General features: G+C 40.5%; 1 protein-coding gene across 2 annotated transcripts in view; it reads left to right on the forward strand.

Moving 5' to 3' along the window:
• Positions 1–20926, forward strand: part of ACAP2 (ArfGAP with coiled-coil, ankyrin repeat and PH domains 2) — a gene marked incomplete at its 5' end in the record, with an annotated part of 60577 nt that overhangs the window by 2231 nt on the left and 37420 nt on the right. For both annotated transcript variants that reach the window (XM_084267356.1, XM_084267357.1), the window contains 3 exons: positions 15195–15252; positions 17803–17922; positions 19150–19203. In XM_084267356.1, coding sequence (XP_084123482.1) covers positions 15195–15252; positions 17803–17922; positions 19150–19203 — 232 coding nt within the window. The remainder of the gene's footprint in view (positions 1–15194; positions 15253–17802; positions 17923–19149; positions 19204–20926) is intronic.

Consider the following 20926-nt stretch of genomic DNA (forward strand, 5'->3'; position numbering starts at 1 on the left):
GTCAGCATTTTTGCAGGGAGTCATGTGGATGTGAAGCACCTTCCTGTGCTGTGCACTGTATTTCACAGCAAAGCAAAGCTGCAGCTTCCTCCTGACCTTGCTGAGCAGGTGGGTGTAGTCTCTGTCCTTCCCATCTATACCTGTTGGAGCAGTTAAGTGAACCTGTTGGGAGGCATATAGTTTATAGAAATGTCATAGTTGACTTTCTTACAGTCGTGGAGAGAACTAGGAGGACATGGGTGAATCAGAGTTCCTGAGTCACCAGATTCCTGTTTTCACAGGGAGCTGTTTAAGTCTTTTAAAACATGCTACTACCTACAGCTTCAGCCACATGGCTTTACTGCTTGCCTGTTCCTCATGAAGTTCTCTTCTGGCTTTGAGGTGTCATTGGGAAGATCATAGTTACTTGAATCAAAGCAAGAAAGGTTGGCTTGCTAGCTTAAAATACTTATGAAGGCAGCATGGGTTGTTGCTGTTGAGTTGCTGAGACACGATTAGATAATAAAGGCTGTAAAGATTTACGTCAGAGGAATGGTGAGTTGTTTCATAGTAAGGCATGCCCTCCTCCTTTCTCCCTGGTAGATAAAGAAATCTTTGAATTATAAAACCTGAAGCAACGATGGCCTGTTGCATCACTAGGGCTATAAACATATGACATACCAGATCAATCTGGGAGTGGACTCTTGAGGGTTAGAATCTGACTTCACAAAGGGTAATGGAAAAGGCTGTGAGCTCAAGCACACTTCTGCAAAATTGCAGTCGTGGTTCTTTGTTTAAACCTACTTTGAAAATAATCTCCCTGGTATGTCGTGTTTTTCCTTCATAGCTCCTTCCTTAGAGTATGGACAGAGCAAAGAGCTATCAAGGGAAATGTGTTTGCAGTTCTACTTCCCATCAAATGAAGAAGTTGCATGGGGAGGGGCCTTGGAGCGGTCCTTGAGTAGTAAGAACTGAGCTGTGCTGGCAAGTTCTATGTATAGAATCAGGAATTCCTGGAGTGTTTTTTTGATATGCAAATAGTATTGTGAAATAATACTTTTCTCCTTACCTTTAGCAATGAGGATTTTGGTTTCAGAGTGTAATGGAACATGCTTTTACATTGATGTTTCATCTTGGTTTTTCTTATTGTAACTAAAGAACATTTTCTCTTAGTGAAGTGTGTGCTGTAGCAGCCACATGGTTCACTCTGAACTTAAATTTTCAGAAAGGAGAAGCAAGTTTAAGCCATGTGGAAGTATATCTGCTGTAAGTAACAGTTAACAGATAAACGACAAGGGATAGAAAAAGCAAAAGTAAGTTGTTTGTGATGCATGCAGTAGTTAGAACTCTAGAAAAACCTTCACTCTTCACTCTGTTCTAATCACTAAAAATCACAGAATATTTGGGGCTGGCAGGGACCTCTGGAGATGATCTAGTCCACCCCCCCTGCTAGAGCAGGCTACACAGGTGAGTTTGGAATATCTCCTGAGATGGACTCTACAACCTCTCTGGGCAGCCTGTCCCAGTAGTCTGCCAGCCTCACAGTAAAGAAGTTCCTCCTCATGTTTAGGTAGAACTTCCTTTATTCAAGTTTATGCCCACAGCCTCTTGTCCTGTCACTGGGCACCACTGAAAAAAGACTGACACCCACCTCTCAAGTATTTATAAACATTGGTAAGATCCCCCCCAAGTCTTCTCATGCATGAATAATAAGATGCATGCTTTTGAGATTATTTCTTTGTCCTTATCTGCTTCTGAAGTTTAAATTATTTTTATTCTGCTTTGTATTCACTTCCTGAAACCTCAGCTGCACAACAGATGATGGATGAAGGGCAGATGAAAGAATGTAAATCAAACTGTTGCCAATCACCATTCTTGGTAGAAGTCTGTGGTGGGTAGTTTCTGAGTAGAACTTGTGGTTATAGTGTGTTCCCTTCAGAGGAGCTTGTCTGAGGAGATTTCTGTCTAGAGTGAACTAAAGCATTGCTTTGTGTCAGCAGATCTGCTGTGCAAGTTAACCTGGCTTGTACCAAAGTTCTTCCCTGGTATGCCTGTTGGCTTTCCTCATCCCTGTCTTTGATTCTGGTCTATCTAACAGGGGCCAGCTGAGATGCACCTCGTGCTTATGTAAGGGGATGTAGTCTAAATAGGTCACTCTGGTTACTTTATGGCTTTCTAGACTTCCAAATTCTTTTTCCTCTCTTCTTTAATACTGTGTAACCTGAGCTTAGTCACATAGCATCTGTTTCCCAGGTAACAGGAAGTGTTTTGGCACTTTTTAGAAGACTTATTGAACTTACTTTGTCTGGGTCTTGTTCAGTAGTCGGGGAGCTGATCCTGAGTGCCTAGCCCATACACTTTGGTCTGCTTATGACTTTCTGAAGGCAGCGTAGAAGTTGGATCGCCCATGTGCTTGTCCCTTCCATGTTGACTTCCCGTGGGTAGGGTGCTGCAGTGCAGCCTGCTTCCCAGCCTGCTCTGTGACAGTGCTGTGAGTAGCCAGCAAACCCCTTTTGCTCAGCATGGGTTTATAGCACAAGTAATTTCTGTGTGTGGTTGTAGTACCGTTGAAATCACTGAGGCTCCTGCTCCCGTGTGGGTAAAGTCAGCCACATTTAAGGTATTAAGAGGTATTTGACCAAGAACTCTGCATACAAAATCTGTTCTGCTGTGACTTACCTAGCTGTTTTAGGAGGAATTTTCAAATGAATGTTTGGTCTGGGCTTTCTGCCCTTGGTGTTTGGGACTGGAAAGCAAGTTTGTAACTTAGTTGGCAAGGCAGGGTGGAAAGTATTGCAGAAGAGCAGAAAAGGAAAGACAGGGCAAGTCAAAAGAGAAAGCTGCCAAACACTTAAACACAAGTTTTCATGTACTGTTTTCCAGACCTGGTCGTTATGGTTTTGATTTGTGACTGTAGGACGGTGCTGTTCACAGCCGAAGTGTAGTGAGGTGGAGGACAGCCTGGTTGGGGTGACACGTGCGTAACGTCTGTCCGCGCTGCTAGGAGTCTGATGGAGTTAGTTAAACAGAGTGTTTCCAGATTTCTAACTCTCTGCTTTTGTGGAGATTACAGTGAATGTGCTGTTCGATTCAGACTCTTTATTTATTTTTAAGTGATTTATTTTTAAATCTGTCAGTAATTTGTTTATTTTTAAATGTGTGGCTACGTCTTTGGAAAGTACGTTAAGAAAATAATTGACCTGAAGAAAAGGAAGATAGGACCCAATTTTAGGGCATGTTCTTTGAGGGGAATCATACTGAAGAACTTTAATTAAAGATTCCCCTCAGACACACTTAATCATTTCACACTGAAATCTTTTTAAAGCCTTCTCAAATGTAATAGTAAGTTGTTACAATCCTTCCTAATATGTCCAGGTATCAGGTTGTCTTGGTTTGGTTAGTGCACCTTAATTGTTTTAATTAAAAAACCAAAAGTCGGCCTTCATAATGATGAATTACAGAGGGTTTTTTAATGGTGAACTCTGATTCTGTTTCTTTGTTGTTTGATTATGATTTACATAAATAGCAAGCTGAAACATCTTAACTACATCCCAGATTGCTGATAGGAACATAAAATGTTAATTTCCTTGGGTTTGGTCTTTTTACATTGTTAATCTGGGAATGTTTAAGACCCACACACCAGAAGGGAGCTTGCAGGGCAAGTAGTAACAAATTCTGCTGGCTATAATATTGCTGTAGCACAGCAGCAGGATCAGTTGGTGAAGAACTGTCATCAATTCAGCAGGTGAAACTGATCTTTAACGGGTACTTGTAGAATTAGGAGGACAGTTTATTGATGCACGTGTGTGTGCAATGTAACTGCCATGATACAAGCTCTTGCAGTCATTCAAGTTTTAAATATAGATTTGAAGAGGCTTGGGTTTTTAGCCTGGAGTGTCTCATTTGTATTGGCTGAGCACATCTCATGTAATTACATTTAGAGCTAAAGCTATGGAGATTATAATTGTATTGGGGGGGAGGGGGCAGGGTTATTGATGTTAAAAATCTCTGGAAAGCAGGGTTAGTAAAGAGGATGCTCATTAGGAAGGTGGCAACTAGAAAATAAAAATCAGGTCAGTCTTGGGCTTGGGAGGCTTTAGGTAGCTGCATTTTTCCCTGTACATCTGTGAAATCGTTGGCTGCCAAATAGCGAACGTGCTGATTTAGCTGTGTTAGCAGCATCCTGTGACCTTTTTTCAGGTGTAGGTTCTTGATCACTCTGTCCTCAGAACAGTATTAGAGTCAACGTTTTTCCTGTTTGTAGGTTGTGCAGTAAAACTTGTCACTTAAGTTTAAGTTATTGGTGACTTTTTACTACAGCAAATCATTCTAAGAAGACCCCACAGCAACTTGCTTTGGGAGAAAAAGGAAAGGAAAATACCTCACCTTGATGACTAGAGAAACATTCCTGCTGAAGTGACAGTTGACAGAACCAAGAACCTTTGCTGGGGTCCTGATGCAGGCCTTTCTGGCCAAATTAGTTACTTGAGTATCTCAAGGAGATGGGAATGCAGAAGGGTCGTGAGGGACTACAAAACCCCCAAACCGAACCCCCCCAGTGGTTACTTAATGTTATATCTTGAAGTGCATCACTTCTATGTAGGCAGGAAATAGAAACATCAATTCTAATTTACTTTTTTCTCTGCTGCACATGCGGAGTTCTGATGAAAAGCATGTATAGAAGTTTAAACCCTGTAAATGCTTTTGTCATATTTCTGAGTAGATACTGTGCTTACTGTGCTGTTTGTTTGAGACTCAGATACCCCTGTGAGTTTAGGTAGTAATTTAGGCAGTTTGCTTTTTGATAGTGGCAAATTTGTGACAAAAATACAGGTGGAAGTAGTTATCTGCAATGGAAGACCATGATGAGAAAATACAGATTATCATGCAGACTGTAACATTAGTTTAATATCTACAGGAGTTTTCTATACTTCTCCTCAAGAGGAGTCCTTGCATATTTGGTTGAAGAATTACTTTATGCTTAGCATTTATTTTGTGAATATGACAAATAGCCAGGCTTCAGACCTAGGGTAAGTCTGTTGTGTTGTTATGATGCGTTTTAAATAACTTCTACCTCCATAGAGGAGAAATCTAACTTATGGGATGATGTACACACTTTCAAACTGATCAAGACACAAGGATAGGCTAAGAAAATGATCTGCCCCCTCCCCCCCCAATACAATTAAAATAGTTCCTTCTAATGTTTTGTGAATGAGAGGAGGTGTTGAACAGAGAGCATCTCTCAGATATTTGGCAGATTTACTTGAGTGGCATGAATCTTTCTGTGACTTAGGCTTTCTGTTTTATAATTTAAATTTTCTGTTCGGAATTCTAAGGCTCTACAGTATGCATGTGTGATCTTCTTGAACAATTTTAGGGTTCATGTATCAATAGTAATCAGAATTTAAAGACTTGTGTTGTTGTTTTGCATGAGAAAGTCTAACAGTAGTCGGTGTATGTGCACAAACCACCTTTTTTCTTAGAAATCTATGATATGCCTTCAGTAGCAGTTGTTAAAGGAAGACCTCTGCTGACAGCTTTGTATGAATAAACATAAAGCAGTGATCAGTTTGCATTATGTGATTTTTGAAGGTTCTAAACTTCCAAAATGGGTTTTAGGCTGGATATAATACAATGAGAAATTGGAGAGGCCATGTGTAGTGAAATGTATTTCATCTGATAAAATTTAAAATGGAAAAAAACTTCTGTGCAAGAGAATTCCAGATTTCCTCTTTCTGTGTGCCAGATGCTAATTTAAGTAGGAACACATGGATATTTAACACACTCAACATTTCTCTGTGTTTTAAATATCCTATTCTTCAATTATCAGTGATCATGCAATTATTTTTAAAAAGATGCCATAGCTCATGCAGCAGGTTTTTGTGTACTGATGTTCAGAGTGACACTTTGTGGGTTGGAACCCGAGTTGAATTGACCCCTTTGGTACAAAGGGAGGGCAGGTTCTATTTGGAGTCTGACGTCTGGCTGTGAATGTTATCCCTTTTGTCTGATAAGAGAGGTGTGGAATTTGAGCTAGGAGCTGGGGTTTGATTTTCTGCTCTGTGTTCTGTACCCAGGGGGTCACTGGGCCTCTTTTGTCCCCGTCCTCCCTGCTGCAGCCGTTCGAGCTGGGGTTGGGGCTCCCTCCACTGCTTTGCACAGCCACGGTAGCTGGAGTGGGTCTGTGCCCGGAGACCTGTCCGGCTCCAGCGCCTTCTGAGACTGCAGCTCTCTGGTGCTTCTGCCTCAGTTGCTTGATGGGCAGTAACAGGGGGCTGAAAGTTGCTTGCTAAGACAGAAAGGTGCTCCTCAACCTGTGTTGGAGCACTGTGAGAGTGGTCACACTGCGTTTGGCGGGATTCTTCTGGGGAACTTCAGTGTAAGGAAAATACAGTGCTTGTACGGTGTAACTGACTTCTTGTCATATGCTGTTGCTAATAAACTATAGGTTTGAGATGACCTGAGTAAGAGCTGGCCTGGTGAAAAAGGAATATTGATGTAGGTAGGGCTGTTCTGGGCCTTGTGATTCTAGCTGGGGCTGGCAAGAGGTATTGAAAAGGCCCACTGCTCAACTAGAAAAGTAGGTAAAGTCTTGTCTTTCCTAGATTTGTAACATTCATATAAATTGGTTGGAGTTCCTATCTATGTGAAGAATTCAATAATTAATGAAATATGCCCTTTCTTTCTTGAACTCCAATTTTCCTGTTTGAGGAAGTTATCTACTGTGTCACCATCTCTCTTCTAAGTCAGATCTGAGGCTTAGGCTCCTTCAAGTTGTGATGTAGAGTCATAGTTGTATCCCAGGCACTTTTTGATTTGCTTTAGCCACATGTGTGAGGCTAGGTTGAACTGCACCCTGGAAATAGATTTCTACTTTACTGTTTCCAAAGGTGATGTAAATGACTAACTTGGGTAATCTATGCATAGATAACAGCATTTGATCAGATCAGGCACACTGTCAGAATAGAACAGAAGTATTGGCTTTGCTGGTCAGGGATCTTAAGGAGGATAAAAACCTGTTCAAGATGACTAAGGAATCTCTCTCATTGAGGATGTAACTTTTGGCTGAATTTGCATGTTGCTAAATTGGCGGCTGAGTAAAAAGTCTACACATGCAAACACATCTCTGCAGGATTCTTCTCCAGAAGTATCTCCAACTTGGGGTGTAGGATTTTTATAATTACTCTTTAACTTCCTGGAGGTCTTTCTCTTTTCAAGTGTTTGATTTGGAAGAATACACATCTCTTTATTCTATCCTCTGATTTATTCCAAAACTAATGATGAGAATTGACAAGATGAAGCGTTAAGTGTGCCCACTATTGCAAAATATCCACTGTATCGTAAGTATTGATCTTGCAAAATTTTGTTTGAAAATATTCACAGTTGGTTTGAGTTAAGAAACCTTTAGTATGTAATTAATAAAGGATATGTGAGCTTCTGTTTGGTTGAGAAATAGCTTACCTGCAATTATCATCGAGGGATGACTGAAAGCCCAGGATCTTGAAGGTCTCCTTAATACTAAAAGTAGTGGGAGAAAGATACTGAATGTACTCAAAGAATATTTAAACCTTTTCCAGGGCTGTGGGTGTACCATATGCATTTTGCATTTTTTTATTTTATAATACTCAAAATGCTTATTTTTCTACTAGAGTGCCCATTATCTTTTGAGAAGAATGAAGAGGAAAGGAGACTGGCTTTTCCACATGTGAAAACAGTAAATTTGAAGAAAACACCAGTATATTTTATTTCTGTATTTTCTGCCTGCTTATGTACTCTGTTAATCTTGAGACTGGATTCATTTGACTGGCTGCTTCAGTGCAAAAGCATAAAGGGCAAATAAAGACTTTCTCTGCAGTATGAGGGAACAATAAAGCTACACAATAAACCTATTAATTTATATGTGAAATACAGCTACAGTGTCTGAGTGTGAGAGATGGGTGTACCTAATAGCTTAAAAAACTCAAATTCAGAATTGGCTTGTTGCAACAAAGCTGCAGCCTCCCCTCTGACAGCCTAATGGGTTATTTTGATTTATAAAACTGTATTGCCAAATTTTTCAGATTATGAAATGGGCAGAAAGGGTAGATACTTGCTGAGGACTGTGTTTTGATAGCAAATCTCAAACTTTCCTCTGGGCTTAGTAAAGAAGATCTGCCTGATGTAACTGCAGAGCTAATGGTCCTTAGCTCTCCTGTAAGGTGCTCAGCTCTTGTTAGAAAGGCTTTGCCATTTTGGAAAGAACTTTTCCAACTGCAGTAGGTGTAAGTTAGCAACTAAGGAACTTACAAGAAGAAAGGGTCATATACTGCCTCTTCTTTCTGAAATCTAAGCAAACACAAGATTCATGCTAAGGTTATATGATATCTCTGAAGAATGTTCTCTCATTATTGCAGAGTACTGTGATCTCCCTTGCCTCTATTTTATAGGAGGCTCTCTGTACCAGTGGCTAAGTCCTGCTGTGTCAGTTCTGAAGATACTAATACTGAGGATCCTATACTGGGGATCTAGTGATATTTACCCTTTCTGGTGCTGCCACCCTCTCTTTTATATTGACTGCACTTGAGGTACATAAGGGGTAATCTTTCCAAATCAGGGATCAATTTCTTCATTCTTCCTCAAATTGTTATTACTCACAGTTTTTACATAGCTCATTAGCATCTGACTAGGAACTCCAGATCTTGAGGCTGTTGGGGTGTAGTGTTCAGATGGAGGGATGTGCTTTGCAGTTGTTTGCTTGGTGGTTATATTTATGGTTCCACTTCCTGACCTTACTAGGTTTTTGTTTCTGCACAGAACCATCAGTTTCTTCTGCTTATTTCTATTGCATTCTTTTTCTTGCAACATCTTTATCCTGTAGTCCTGCTTCCTGACAGTAAGTCCCCCTAAAAAGCTTTTGACTCATCATCTTTGAGATGTTGAAATTACTAGTCAAAGTTGTGCAGGATAGGTATTGTCATGTGTTGCATTCTTATCTGAATTTAGGATTAGTAATGTAATCAACTTCTTCAGTCTGTGAAGCTTTCATGGTCACTATTGTTTTCCCATCTTGTTCATTATAGGATAGCTGTTAACAAAACATTTCAGTTGGAAGATGAAGATAACCCTGCTTATCTGAATCTCTGGGAGAAACAGGTTGCTGATTTCCTACTAGGCTTACAGGCTGTGAGCTTACAGGCTGGGGTGAAAAAGCTTAGGGGAAAATATTAGCCAAAATTATAAGGAAAAGAACACTGCTGGGAGTTTCTGGCAATTTACTGCAAAAGAGGAGCAAGAGAAAAGGCATGAGACTTCAGGGCCAGCAGGTAGCACAGATGTCCCCACAGACTGTGTATGATGCATTAAATGCTGCTGCAAGTGTAGTGGTAATCAGTTTGATTTTCAGCCATGTATCTTGAATGCATTAGAAGTTGTTACTTGTTGAAGATTGATTTGTTGGTCATTATCTTTTGAGCAGTGCCTTGCAGTGAAGAGCACACTGAGTGAAGCATGCCTCTTAAAGGGATTTGCCCAGGTTCTTTGCTCTTATGTCAAAGACCATATGAAATTACAGAGGGTGAACTCTGTAGATGAAGATGAGCTTAAAAACTTGTACCTATGATCGGGCTTTTGGCTTCATGATTAAGTGATTTCAATAAATACTCTTACTTCCATTTGCTTAATAAGAGGAAAATTCTGACTTGGGAGGAACAGAAGAATGGTTATTCTAATTTTGAGGACTTCATTCTTTTTTTTCTCTGGGGAAACTGGAAACACAGATTTTGTTTGGTATGGATCTATGAGAAAACTTGCTTCAGGAAAGGCGTTACCTTGTTTCAGTCCACCAAGCTCATAGAAAATTCCTAGGGTTTTGGGGTAGGGATGAAGAAAATGTCACACTTCTGATTCAAAGTCCTGCTGTTCAGGTTGTGAAGCTTTTCCAAGCTATTGGTAAGATGTGTTGTGGTAATGACTGAAGAATGAATAAAGTAGTATGACAGAGGAAGTTCATCTTGGCATGTCAGGGAGCATTCCTCATCTGTTCCTCAGCTTGGAGAGGCTCTGTGCCAGCAGGGAAAAATCTCTGCTGTGCCAAACCAGGCTTTCAATGGGCTCTATGACAGCCTGCAGCAGCCTTCTTTCTTCAGACCGTATTAATGGTTATGACACATAAGTTACATACAAGGAGAGTTTTATATCTGTGCTGTTATCTGAGGTTGTTAGGCCTTATTGTTCAGTGTATGACTTATTTCTTCCTCGATATATCATGTTTCTTTTTTAATCTGTGGTTGTCTGATGCCATTATACATGTACCAAATGTGTTTGTTGTTAGCATGTTGGCTAAAATACCTCTAGATACTTTTTTATATATCTAATTGTAGATGAAATAAATAAAACAGTAATTGGTTGATATGCAGGAGGGTAGATCTGCCATTCAAAAGGACCTCAGCAAGGTGGAGGAAAGCATTGGTAGAAACTTCCTGAAGTTAACCAAGGCAAATGTGAAGACTTCCTCTAGAAAGGCACAGCCCCAGGCAGCTGTGCTGGCAGGTAGGGACCTCTGCACCCCAGAGAGCAGCAAGTAGACTGTTGGTCAGCAGTGTGCCAGTGCAGCAGTGAAAAGTGGCAGTGTATTGGGCTGCATTAGTAAAAGCATAGCTGGTGAGTTGAGGGAAGAGATGATTACCAATCATGAGGCTAAGACTGGAGAGTTAGGAACATTTTGGGGCCCTGTCAGTACAAGAGAGAGATTATCAAAATGAAGCATGTGCAGCTGAAGGCAGCTGGAATGAACTACATGGAGATCCAGGAGAGTTTCTGTACTGGGTTTGTATTTAACACAGGAGTTAGAATGATCAGTTGCTTTTACTTTAGCCAGTTATGTAATAGCTTTATCTGGCTTTTGCCCTTGTAATTAGTGAGCTGTATAAATCTTTATAACTGCTTTTCAGTTTTCCTAATATCCTTAAAGTTTAAAAAGAAATGCAGCTGAAGAGGTCAAAAGGAGGTTAATCACAGTACCATTTGCTTGTTACTTTGCATTCAGTGTTCTCTGTCTCTTCAAGGCTGGGTTGCTTTCCGCTGGTAGTAGAGCAGCATGACAATGCTCCTTTATTTACTCTTCTGATATACAGCTGGTGTCATGAAGTTACACTGCAATAAATGAAAGAAAATGAGAATATAGTCGTACTTGAATAGTGCACTCAAATACTGTGATTTAGCTCTTGATAATTGGTGGCTAATCTTGCATGTCAACTTTATACTGTTGTATGATGGATGTTATTTTCAATGGATGTTATTTGAAAGGCTGTCTCATCTGCACTGAAGTCAGAGCTGTGCGTTAAGGGGCTTCTCTGCATAGAATATGTGCAAGTAGAGGTCTGTGTCTTTTCAAGACTTCAGCAGTAATATTGAAATTGTGATGGTGAGAAGCTGCTATTCCCATTCTATGAGTACAAATACATGAATGTATTAGAAGTTAAAAAAAAACCCCAGTAAGTTATGGGAAAATACTTTATTAATGGATTTTTACTCTTTTCAGTTTTTTTAATATTGGGGTGTATTAATTCTAGAATTAACAATAATTAATTGTTAATTATCTACAGCACCTCTTGACTTCTCCAGTATGTTGTTTGTCAGCATCTAATCTATGACTACTGATTCCAGCCTCCTCACTTTCAGGAACTCAGTCTAAAAATATATAACATGATGAATGAGTGACAGATGAAAGGCAGGATGTGGCTTTGATGGCAGTTACGTATTGTTTGAAGCTGGCTTTAAAACCATTGACCATTGCCACCTTTTACACTGTGAGAGTGAATGGACCAAGCAGACACCTGTCTGTGGCCACAGCGCGTTTGGCATTGTGATCGGCAGTATAGAGTGGTTCAGTCTAGACAAAGTTGCTTCCTTAGCACATGTCTGCTGAGTGTGGCCCAAGAGTGACTGATCCTCTTTCTAGAGGAGAGTTTGGCCATCATCTTTCTCTTTGGCTCCTGCTATTCTTGAGTCCCATAGTATATTAACCCAGAAGGTAGTCTTTCACTTGTCACTTAAGAGGAATGCTGTGATGGATGCTATCCTTTGTTGTATGCTGGGCTTACCTAGATAACTGTTGACATTATCCTGATTTTAAAAGGCTGGCAAGTCACATTTTGAGTTTTCTTTTGTCTTCGGTGTTCTATTCTTCTTTATTCCTCCTGCATTGCAGCTGAGCAGGAAGCTCTGTCTAGCAAACAACTGTGTTTTGGGGCATGGGGCAAAGGAGAGGAGGAACAGCAGAGGTAAAGAACACATTCCTCAGAGTCCTTATTAGAGCATGAAGAGTAAGGGAGACTGCTCACTTACAAAAGTTGTCCTCCACCCTTAAAGCTGTTCTACTTTTGTGCACTGCCACGCAGTGTTTGAACATCTTGGGAAGCCACAGATGTTTGATTCATGTACTGAGGCAGATTTGATCCTTATTCCTAACCCCAGAACCTTCTAGCTAAGATTACCCCGATGCAAACCCTGCTCCCAGCTGCCAGTTTGCTAAGAAGCGATGCTTTTGGTACACGTCAGGTCTGGCACTTGGTCCTCAGTTGTTTTGTGACCACTTCCTCTGTTTATAGCTGGAGACTTGGTCTTGGCTGTGGGTAGGAGATTTTGTTGGAATTATGACAATTTTCTGTGAACTTCAAGTAATTCCTGACACAGATGTTTTAGGGAAATGCACCTTTTTATTCTGTGGCTTCAAAAAGTATTAAATTAAGAAAAAAACAAGGATAGAGTTAACTTAGCACAGTTTCGATCAGCTGTCCTTAATGTATTCCCTAACCCAGTATGAAAACGTATTTTTGTGCCTAGCTGGATGCTTTCATGTTAATGCATTATCAGCTGTGTGTATCTGTGTTCTGTAGTGTGAGGCTCCTCTGTTGTGGTTGTGCTCAGAAGCCAGGGTTGGCCTGATACTGTGAATGTGTTTGCATGAGAAAAAGTTTTTGACTAGTAGGCAGCTCTATGCAAAGAAACAGGGTGTTGAAGTGGGGTTGGGCTGAAACCTACCAGCCCTCTGATCCATATCCAGCTGCAGGGCCCTGATGTGCCATCATCCCTCCATCATGTGGCAGTGGTGGGACACAGCCCAGCAACCCACCTGGTGCTTCAGGGTCCTGTGGTCATTCAAAGATGATTTGCAATGGGTCAGCTGGTGGAGGGGGCTGTGTGTCTCACTTTTCCCATGGTATCTTGTTCAGGTTTGCTCTTTAGGTCTTTCTTGACCTGCCCCATATCTTTTCGGTCTTCTGATATTCTGTTGTTCCTTTTCTTTCAGTTTATTCTCTCTTAAAATAATCTTCTCTCTGGAATACAGTATTAATTGCCAAGCAGATGCGTTGTTTTCATTCTGCCTGCTCTAACTGCATTTATCTCTCTTCTTTGTCATTTCGACTCTTAGATGTTTCAGCTCATTAAGTCCTGTGCAGCTAGAAGTCTGTGCTAGTTAAAGACACTAAAAAAAACCCCTCTTATCAGATCTTGCTACAGTTCCGTAAACAAACTACTTAAGCATGCTTTTATGTTAATGCCAAAGAAATGAAAACTGCTTGCACAGATTATAAACAAATGAATGCAAAATTGCAGTCTAAATATTGAGACACTTTTCCTTTTTTTCCTTTCTCCATAATTCTCTTTGAAACAAGATTTAACTCTAGAGATTTATAAAAGTTAAGCATTTGTGGGAGAAAAGAAACTAAGTAAGAGAAATTGGTGCCTGAAATCCTTCGTGGTCTGAAGCTAGAGAAGGGGCAGAAGCCAAAACATAACTGTGCAGGAATGTGCTTAGATATAAAACCTGGGATGTAACTGTGGGAATGCTGTTAGATACAAAAACTGGAATGCAACTATGTGTTAGTGAAATCTGCACAAAGCTGGGAATGTCATGCTCAGTGTTTGAGAACTGCAGGCAATTGGCAGTGTTTTTCAGAACTGTGCTTGTAAAAACTCCTTTTCCTGAGCTTGGGGCCTGGTCCAGTATCTCTTTTTCTTTTTCTTTTTTTTTTTCTTGTTTTGTTTTTTCTTATTTGTTTGTTCTTGGCTTGAATTCAAGTGAGCTGGAAGAGACTTAGCAGGAGACAGTAGAGCTGTGGTTTGGTGTGCTCTCTCCTCAATGGTGGTAAAGCTGGCTCAAGGAATTCCTGCTCCAAGTCTTACTTCCCTGCCCATCTCACTTCTTCCAGGAAGACTTTTTTTGTAGGAGTGAAGTGTATCTGATCAAATTTTCCAGAAAAGCATTACAGAAAACTTCCTCTTACTTCAGTTTTTCCCAGGGCAGAATACTACTGGTGAGCAGTGTGAAGAGTTACGCTGGAATGCAAAAGCATGAGGAACCCTGTGAGGGGAGCAAGGGATGGGAATACAGCTGTTCCCACCAGCCTCTGTGTAATGTGAAATCCCAGTCTGTTGAGTAGTTTTTTGTAGCATAGCATTCATGGTCAAAAATCAGCACATTCAAGCTCTCTAGGCAGTGGCTGAACCAAATGTTAACAAACTCTCTGCACAAGGTGTCATCCTTTCTCAGTCTGCTGTTTTTTCAGGTAGCAATAAGCAAGGAAGGAGGTGTCAAAGGAAACATCAGCTCTCTAGCCTAAAAAAAAATGATGCTTTAGAACACTTAAAAGCAACTTATTACTAGCAGGCAAAATTTGACAGGTCTGAAAGATGTGACTGGTCTATACTAGAGGCAAAGTATATAAACAGGCGTGTGGTCTGAGCTTACTGCTGAATCGGTTGGCTCATGGCACATGCTACACTTTTCATAATGCCATTGCAAGGTTGTGCATTAAATAGCTGTAGGGTTGCTGGTTTGAGCCAGGGGGGTTACCAAAAGAGTTACTTCTGAAATTTTGTTGCAGACATTTAGTTTCTTTCCTTAGTTGTTACCTTCAAATGTGTGGACTACTGGCTGTGCAGCAGTAGAGAAAACTATTTCAGTGTGACAACCGTTAAGATTAATAAAACTTAATTTCAGTTCTTTATTACTAAGCTGTATGTTTTATCAGTATTTGTCTGGTGATGCAGTCTTTCCTTCCTGTTCTTGCTATCAAATTTTCTGCAGCTCTTGTGGTTTTCTAAATTTTATAATGTTTTATAGTTGAAACTTAAATGAAACTGTGATGACAACATATGGGTTAAATTAATGTGCTTCTGCCCCTTCCCCTCAGTCCTGGAGTTTCATGGGAAAACATTTTTTAACCATGCAGGGCAGCTTTAGAAGAAGTAGAAGGAGATGTGACAGAACTGGAACTGAAACTTGACAAGGTAAGCTTTTTAATTCAACAGTGTTCTGAAAAATATAAGAATGTGTGTTTAGGTTTTGTTTTAAGGTTTGCAGCTGGGACGTGGCAGTGGCAGCTGACCAAATGTTCTGCTCTTGACGAGGGAAGGGATTTGGGTCGAGTGTGCAGCTGGGCCCCAGAGACCCAAGATGAGTAACAGCAGCAACAGCCAGTGTGAACTCACTTTCTCCCCGCTCTGAGGGTTTGGATTGAGCAATTCCCTCCTGCCCTTATGGCCCCTCACACTCACGTGGCTCAGCCCCACAGTGGGAGCCACATGCAGACTAATTCAGTTTTCGTGTGAGTTATAAGCCAGGGGTTGGCCATCCCTGCATAGAGAGCTTATGTTTTATGGCAGCTGCATGCTGTGAGCACATCTGGATACCCTTTGTTTTAGAGAGCTAAAGTCAGTGCTTTCTGTCTGCAGTAGTGTGCGGCGCAGTCACGGCAGGATAGGTGCAGATGTATCTTTCACTTTCATCTGGAGAACTTAACTGCTGTAAAATTGATCCTCCTTTTTGTGAATGTATCATCTTTACACTGCCTTACAACCCATTATTAGTTTCCTAACCAGTAGTATTCTGAGGCTTTTGTTCGTTCTTTGCTGGTATGTTGTGGGTGGCTTATTTTTGGTTTACATCTGTAGAAAGTCTCCTTTCCTTGGCATTTTATGCTAAATGTTTAAAATTATTTTTTGCCTGTGTTTTAAGATGGTGTGCAGATGTCATTTGTTCACCTCCTTAGCTAGTTTTTGAATGTGAAGTTTGGTTCCTGCAGCTGTAGGTTGGCTGTAGAAAGATAAATCAGTGTCAAGTGTGAAGACTGTAAAAATATTTCTATGCTTGATAGTTATTGTAACCATTTGGTCTTTCAAAATAAATTTAACATATACATTTGGCTTTGATTTTTGGTGTGGATTTTGGTGAAACTGATGGGTGTAAGGCATGTTTTTACTGTAGGGGTGATGAGTCTCTTTTGGTAGATGAAACCATCTTTCTTGGAAGTTTATATTTTCCATCAGTCTAAAAGGATTGTTTTTTGGGAAAAGAATTCTCCATTTCCCTGCTCCCAGCCTCTTGCAGGAGGCCAGTACCAAATGTGCTGTTGTATCATGTAAAAGCTGTAACTGTAGTATTACTCTGCCCTGAGACAGTCTCCTACTACTCTTTAAAGCAAAACTGCCCAAACCCATTTGCTCCCCTGACAAGAGAGCAAGCTCCCAAGTCAGGGTGAAGGAGTTTAATTATAACATGAAATGTAAGTCATCCAGTGTAACGAAAACCAAGCTGCTTATGTGAGCTGAATTAACTATGGCCTGAGGGTAACAATTTGTCTAGACTTGGTTGGTAACTTTTTCTGTTCAGTTACACTAAACTTAGTTTTATTGTGCCACAGTTGTGACTCTGGGCTATGTCAGCTGTGTTTTCCTGCCCCCCTCTCCTCTGGAAGAAAGGACACTGGGTTCAGGCTTGCAAACCGTAAGGGAAAGCCAAGGAAGAAAAGAATTGTGTTGGTAGTGATTTTTCTGTCCATTGTTCAAGCGATTTGGCCATTCATCAGAATGTGGGAGATGGTGCTCAGGTTTCCTTTTTCCTAAGAGGATCTGAGACACCATAAAAATTACTGGGTAAATAAGGCAGGGAGGTCACTTGGGTAGTTTCCTTACCCCAACATAGGGTCAAGTACTTATGTGTTGTTCTGCACAAAAATTTGTCTGACATCATTGAAAAATCTTCCAGAGACAAAAGTTCAATCTTGCTATTCTAATCCCGGTTTAGTTAGGCTGGGGGAACTCAATTATATTATACTCTCTCAGAAGAGAGCATCTTAGCAATTGTAGTAAGTTTTTCTTTTGTCAACGGCCCAGAGCATAAATGGTTCAAAATGTGAGGAGACATCCATCACAAGGTACTGATGGCCTTCATGTCAGGTTGCAGCCCAGGGTAGCTAAGGAGCTGACCTGAACAGAGAGTGGTAGGGATGGGAATGCATCAGAGAGACTGGTCTGTTGCACAAGTGAAAACATGATTGATTTCCCCTTCTGAGATGTAACCATCTCTCTTCAGTTGTGCTTTGTGTGGGTAGCCTTTCGCTTTCCTGTGCTTGTTTTCTGAGTATCTCAAGAGGAAACAACTGGTGTGGGCTCCTTTTGGCTGTGTTGTGTTGTGTTTGTTTTTTCTTGGAAGCCACAACACACTCAATTGCTTGGGTTCTAACCAGTTGTGTTTCAGCTGCTGCGCTTGCCCTCATACTGTGCTCTCTTGCAATGTGTGCAAAATCTTAGTTAACAATAAAATAAATATACTTAAAATTATAAATAGTAGTAAACTTCTCAATGGCTTATCAGTTGATCTGGAGAGTAGTATTTTCATCGCTATCTTTCTGCAATAGAAAACTCTTCATAGAATGTGGGGCTCCATAAATTTAGAATTTACCTTTTAAAAATCCTTGTTTCGTAGATGTAACTAAGCCCAGTGTGTTTCATGTTTATATGGTGCTGTAAAAAAACTTTGTTGCTTTTTCCTCTTTTTAGCTGGTGAAGCTTTGCATTGCGATGATCGATACCGGGAAGGCATTCTGTGCAGCCAACAAGCAGTTCATGAATGGAATTAGGGACCTCGCACAATATTCCTGTAAAGATGCACTGGTTGAGGTAAGTTCTTCAAGAGGTCACAATGGAGGGAGAAGAACATAACTTGGGAAGGGTGAAATATAACAGTAGGCAAGAGAAGTAGTTGGTGTTTATACTATTTACCTTTATGCCCCTTTTGCAGATGTCTTAAGAGTGAGCTTTTTGACTGTGGTGCACTGCAAGTGTCTGTGCTGTTTAGCTTCAGCTTTAGCCTGCAATGGCAAGGGTCTTCCAAATTCCAGAAAATGTGTTAGGTTGGGAATAGTCATCTTGGGAGGAGTGGAGTTAGGTTGAAGCTATGGACAGCTGCCCTGTTTGCTAAGTAAAGGGCTTCTAGTCATGAGATCCTACAAGATAGTTCTCTGCAACTAGTTTCTCTGAGTTGATCTCTTGGATCCTGGAACTGGCACTCTCCCAATACATAGAAATTTAATGGTTTAATATTATGGAGCCTGCTCTTATGGTGGTGTTAGGCTAATGTGGAACACGTAATTTCCTGTCTGTTACTTTGAAATGAGGTATGAAATTGTGTCTCAGGCAGGTATAGTTATGTACACATATCTGTGTGTCATCAATATTTGAAGTGTGTTGTGTAATGAAACATCAGTTACATCTGTGCACCTTCACACACTAATAATGCCTGTGAACTTCAGTATAGCCTGTGCATGACTGAAACTGTTCTTGTCTGGACACTTACTTGCTAGAAACTGTGTGTTGGCAAACTAGTGAAATTTACCTTATTTTGTTCCAAGTAGGTTTTTGTTATACTTTTTTGTGTAAACAGTAAGCAGTTACCAAAATACATGAGGGATGTTTGTTTCCTAACTGTGTTCCTGCAGTAACTATGTGTGCACTCATGGTTACTGCATGCTAACCCAGGTTTTGGAGTTGAGCATTAAACATTAATAAACATTAAGTGCTGTAATATTAAAAATTGTAAATTAATATGCTGATTTATGCGAACTTCCCATCGTTTAGTAAACTTAATTTGATTTTTTCATGCTTTGCGTCAGTTTGGTCCTTTATATATAGGTGTGTAGCAGTAACTACTTAAATAACTTTAAAAGCTTTCATAGATTTACTTGACATTGCCTCCATGTTCTCTTTCTAGCATAATGGGTTTAATTTAATAATTATACAAAGGAAAATAAATTGCCAAATTCTTTACTGAAAAGCTACAAACCTCTGAAATGTTGTTTTTGTGCTGCATAGGGCTTAACTTAAACCACTTTGGTTTTCTCTCCACAGACCAACTTGACAAAGTTCTCTGACACTTTACAGGAAATGATCAACTATCACAATGTGAGTATTTCTAGCTGAAACATGACACTGATACTATGCCTGAGCACTGTGTGGAAGCTTAGTACAGCAGCTTTTAGCAAAAGGCACAGACATAAGAAGTGAGGCCTGTTATGGGGCTCTGAGGTAGAGCTTTGCCAGACATACTGTGGTCTTGTGTTGTTTTTGTGAAGCGGCTTAGTTCAGCAGGACTTACCAGCTCAGTGTCAGCTCTGTTGTTGGCTGAGAGCCATCATGAGTGAGAAGACACTAGAAGAAAGAGGAGAGGAAGGCATCCTCCAGAACAAAGAAGAGAGGTGTAGGAGATGGTCCCACTAAGATCTGGATGGGGGTCAGTTTTTCCATATGAGGCTTTGTTACAGATAAGTCTGGAAACCAGATTGATTCAGCATCTTCACTCATTCAGCAGTGAGGGGAGTAGCTTTGACAGCTTATTGCAGATAGCTTGCTTAGGCTTGGATTGGAGTGTGTGCAAGGTAGCGTGTTGGAAAGGCTGTAAATCTAGTCAGATCATGATCTGGCCTTTTTTCTGTTCTTTTAGAGGAAAAAAAAATGTGTGTTTTTCTGCCTAGCACTTTTCTCCTCTTTATTACTGCAAGCACAATTGCAAGGCTTCTAATTCTGGGAGTCCACTAATCAGTTGAGTCCCCATCTGGTTATCCACTTTCTGTATTGATCTTGATTGGTGCACTCCTCAGGCACTGGCAAGCTTAAATGTCAGCTGTGGGAGTAATCCCAGCATGACTTCCAGCCTGTCAAGAAGATCTTTATCTATTCTAGTTGTCTGTTTTTCTGGCTTCCCAAAGTGGGAATACAAACAGGATCTTCATGTGTTACTGTTAGGTGTAGGATGATTCAGGTTGGAAGGAGCCTGGGGACATGTCTGGTTGAACTGCCCGCCTAAATCGGGGTCACTTGTGAGGTTGGAACAGGATGCTTAGGGTTTAGCTTTAAAAACCACAAAAAAGAGACTGAATGGAGGATAATACCACTGTTAATGGGTGACTTAAACTCAGCCATGGTTTCCTCTGTTTGGTGTTTTGAGAAAAGAGAAACACGCTGGTAAGTGTTTTGCTGTTAGTACTTGGCACTGCATGGCTTTTCCTAAACATTGTGAATAGGGAGACTAAGGCTGAGAACATTTAACCTGAAACTGGGGTTTTGAATTACTCTTTCAATAAAATTCTTTAAATATTGAAGACATTTGCTTTTGGAGAGAGAATCTCTGCAGTTGGGCCAATTACTACTTCCTTATAGTCTTTCACCTCTTGTTTTTTTGTGGTCACACCTTGTGTATTTCCCGAATGCAGAATAGGAGGTGTAGAGGAGTTGGAAATCATTTGTGGTCTGCACAATGATAAGTAGCAAAAGGATTTGTCCCATAGCTATTGACTCGTTCAATTCCATCCTAAAACTGAGAGGGCAGATGTGAATGTAAAGGAATGTGCATTTTCATTCCCCAGTTAGAATTTCTGGGGTCACAAGGGAAAATACAAGTTGTCTAACATTCAGATATGCTTTGGCCTTGGAAACTTAACAGATTTCTCAAGCTTTACAATTTAAATTAGTAGATTATGGTCTGCCCTGCCTCCCCAAATCATAAGAAATTTGAGAAGCCTGGTTTAGAACACTTAATCTTAGAAAAAGGAGCAGCCATTCTTCTTAGCAGTTCAGTGGTGAGAGTTTTGGGGTTTTTTACAAATGTATTATGTAAAGGAGGTGGTAT

Source organism: Gallinula chloropus (genome assembly GCF_964237585.1).
Source record: "Gallinula chloropus genome assembly, chromosome: 8".
NCBI lineage: Eukaryota > Metazoa > Chordata > Aves > Gruiformes > Rallidae > Gallinula > Gallinula chloropus.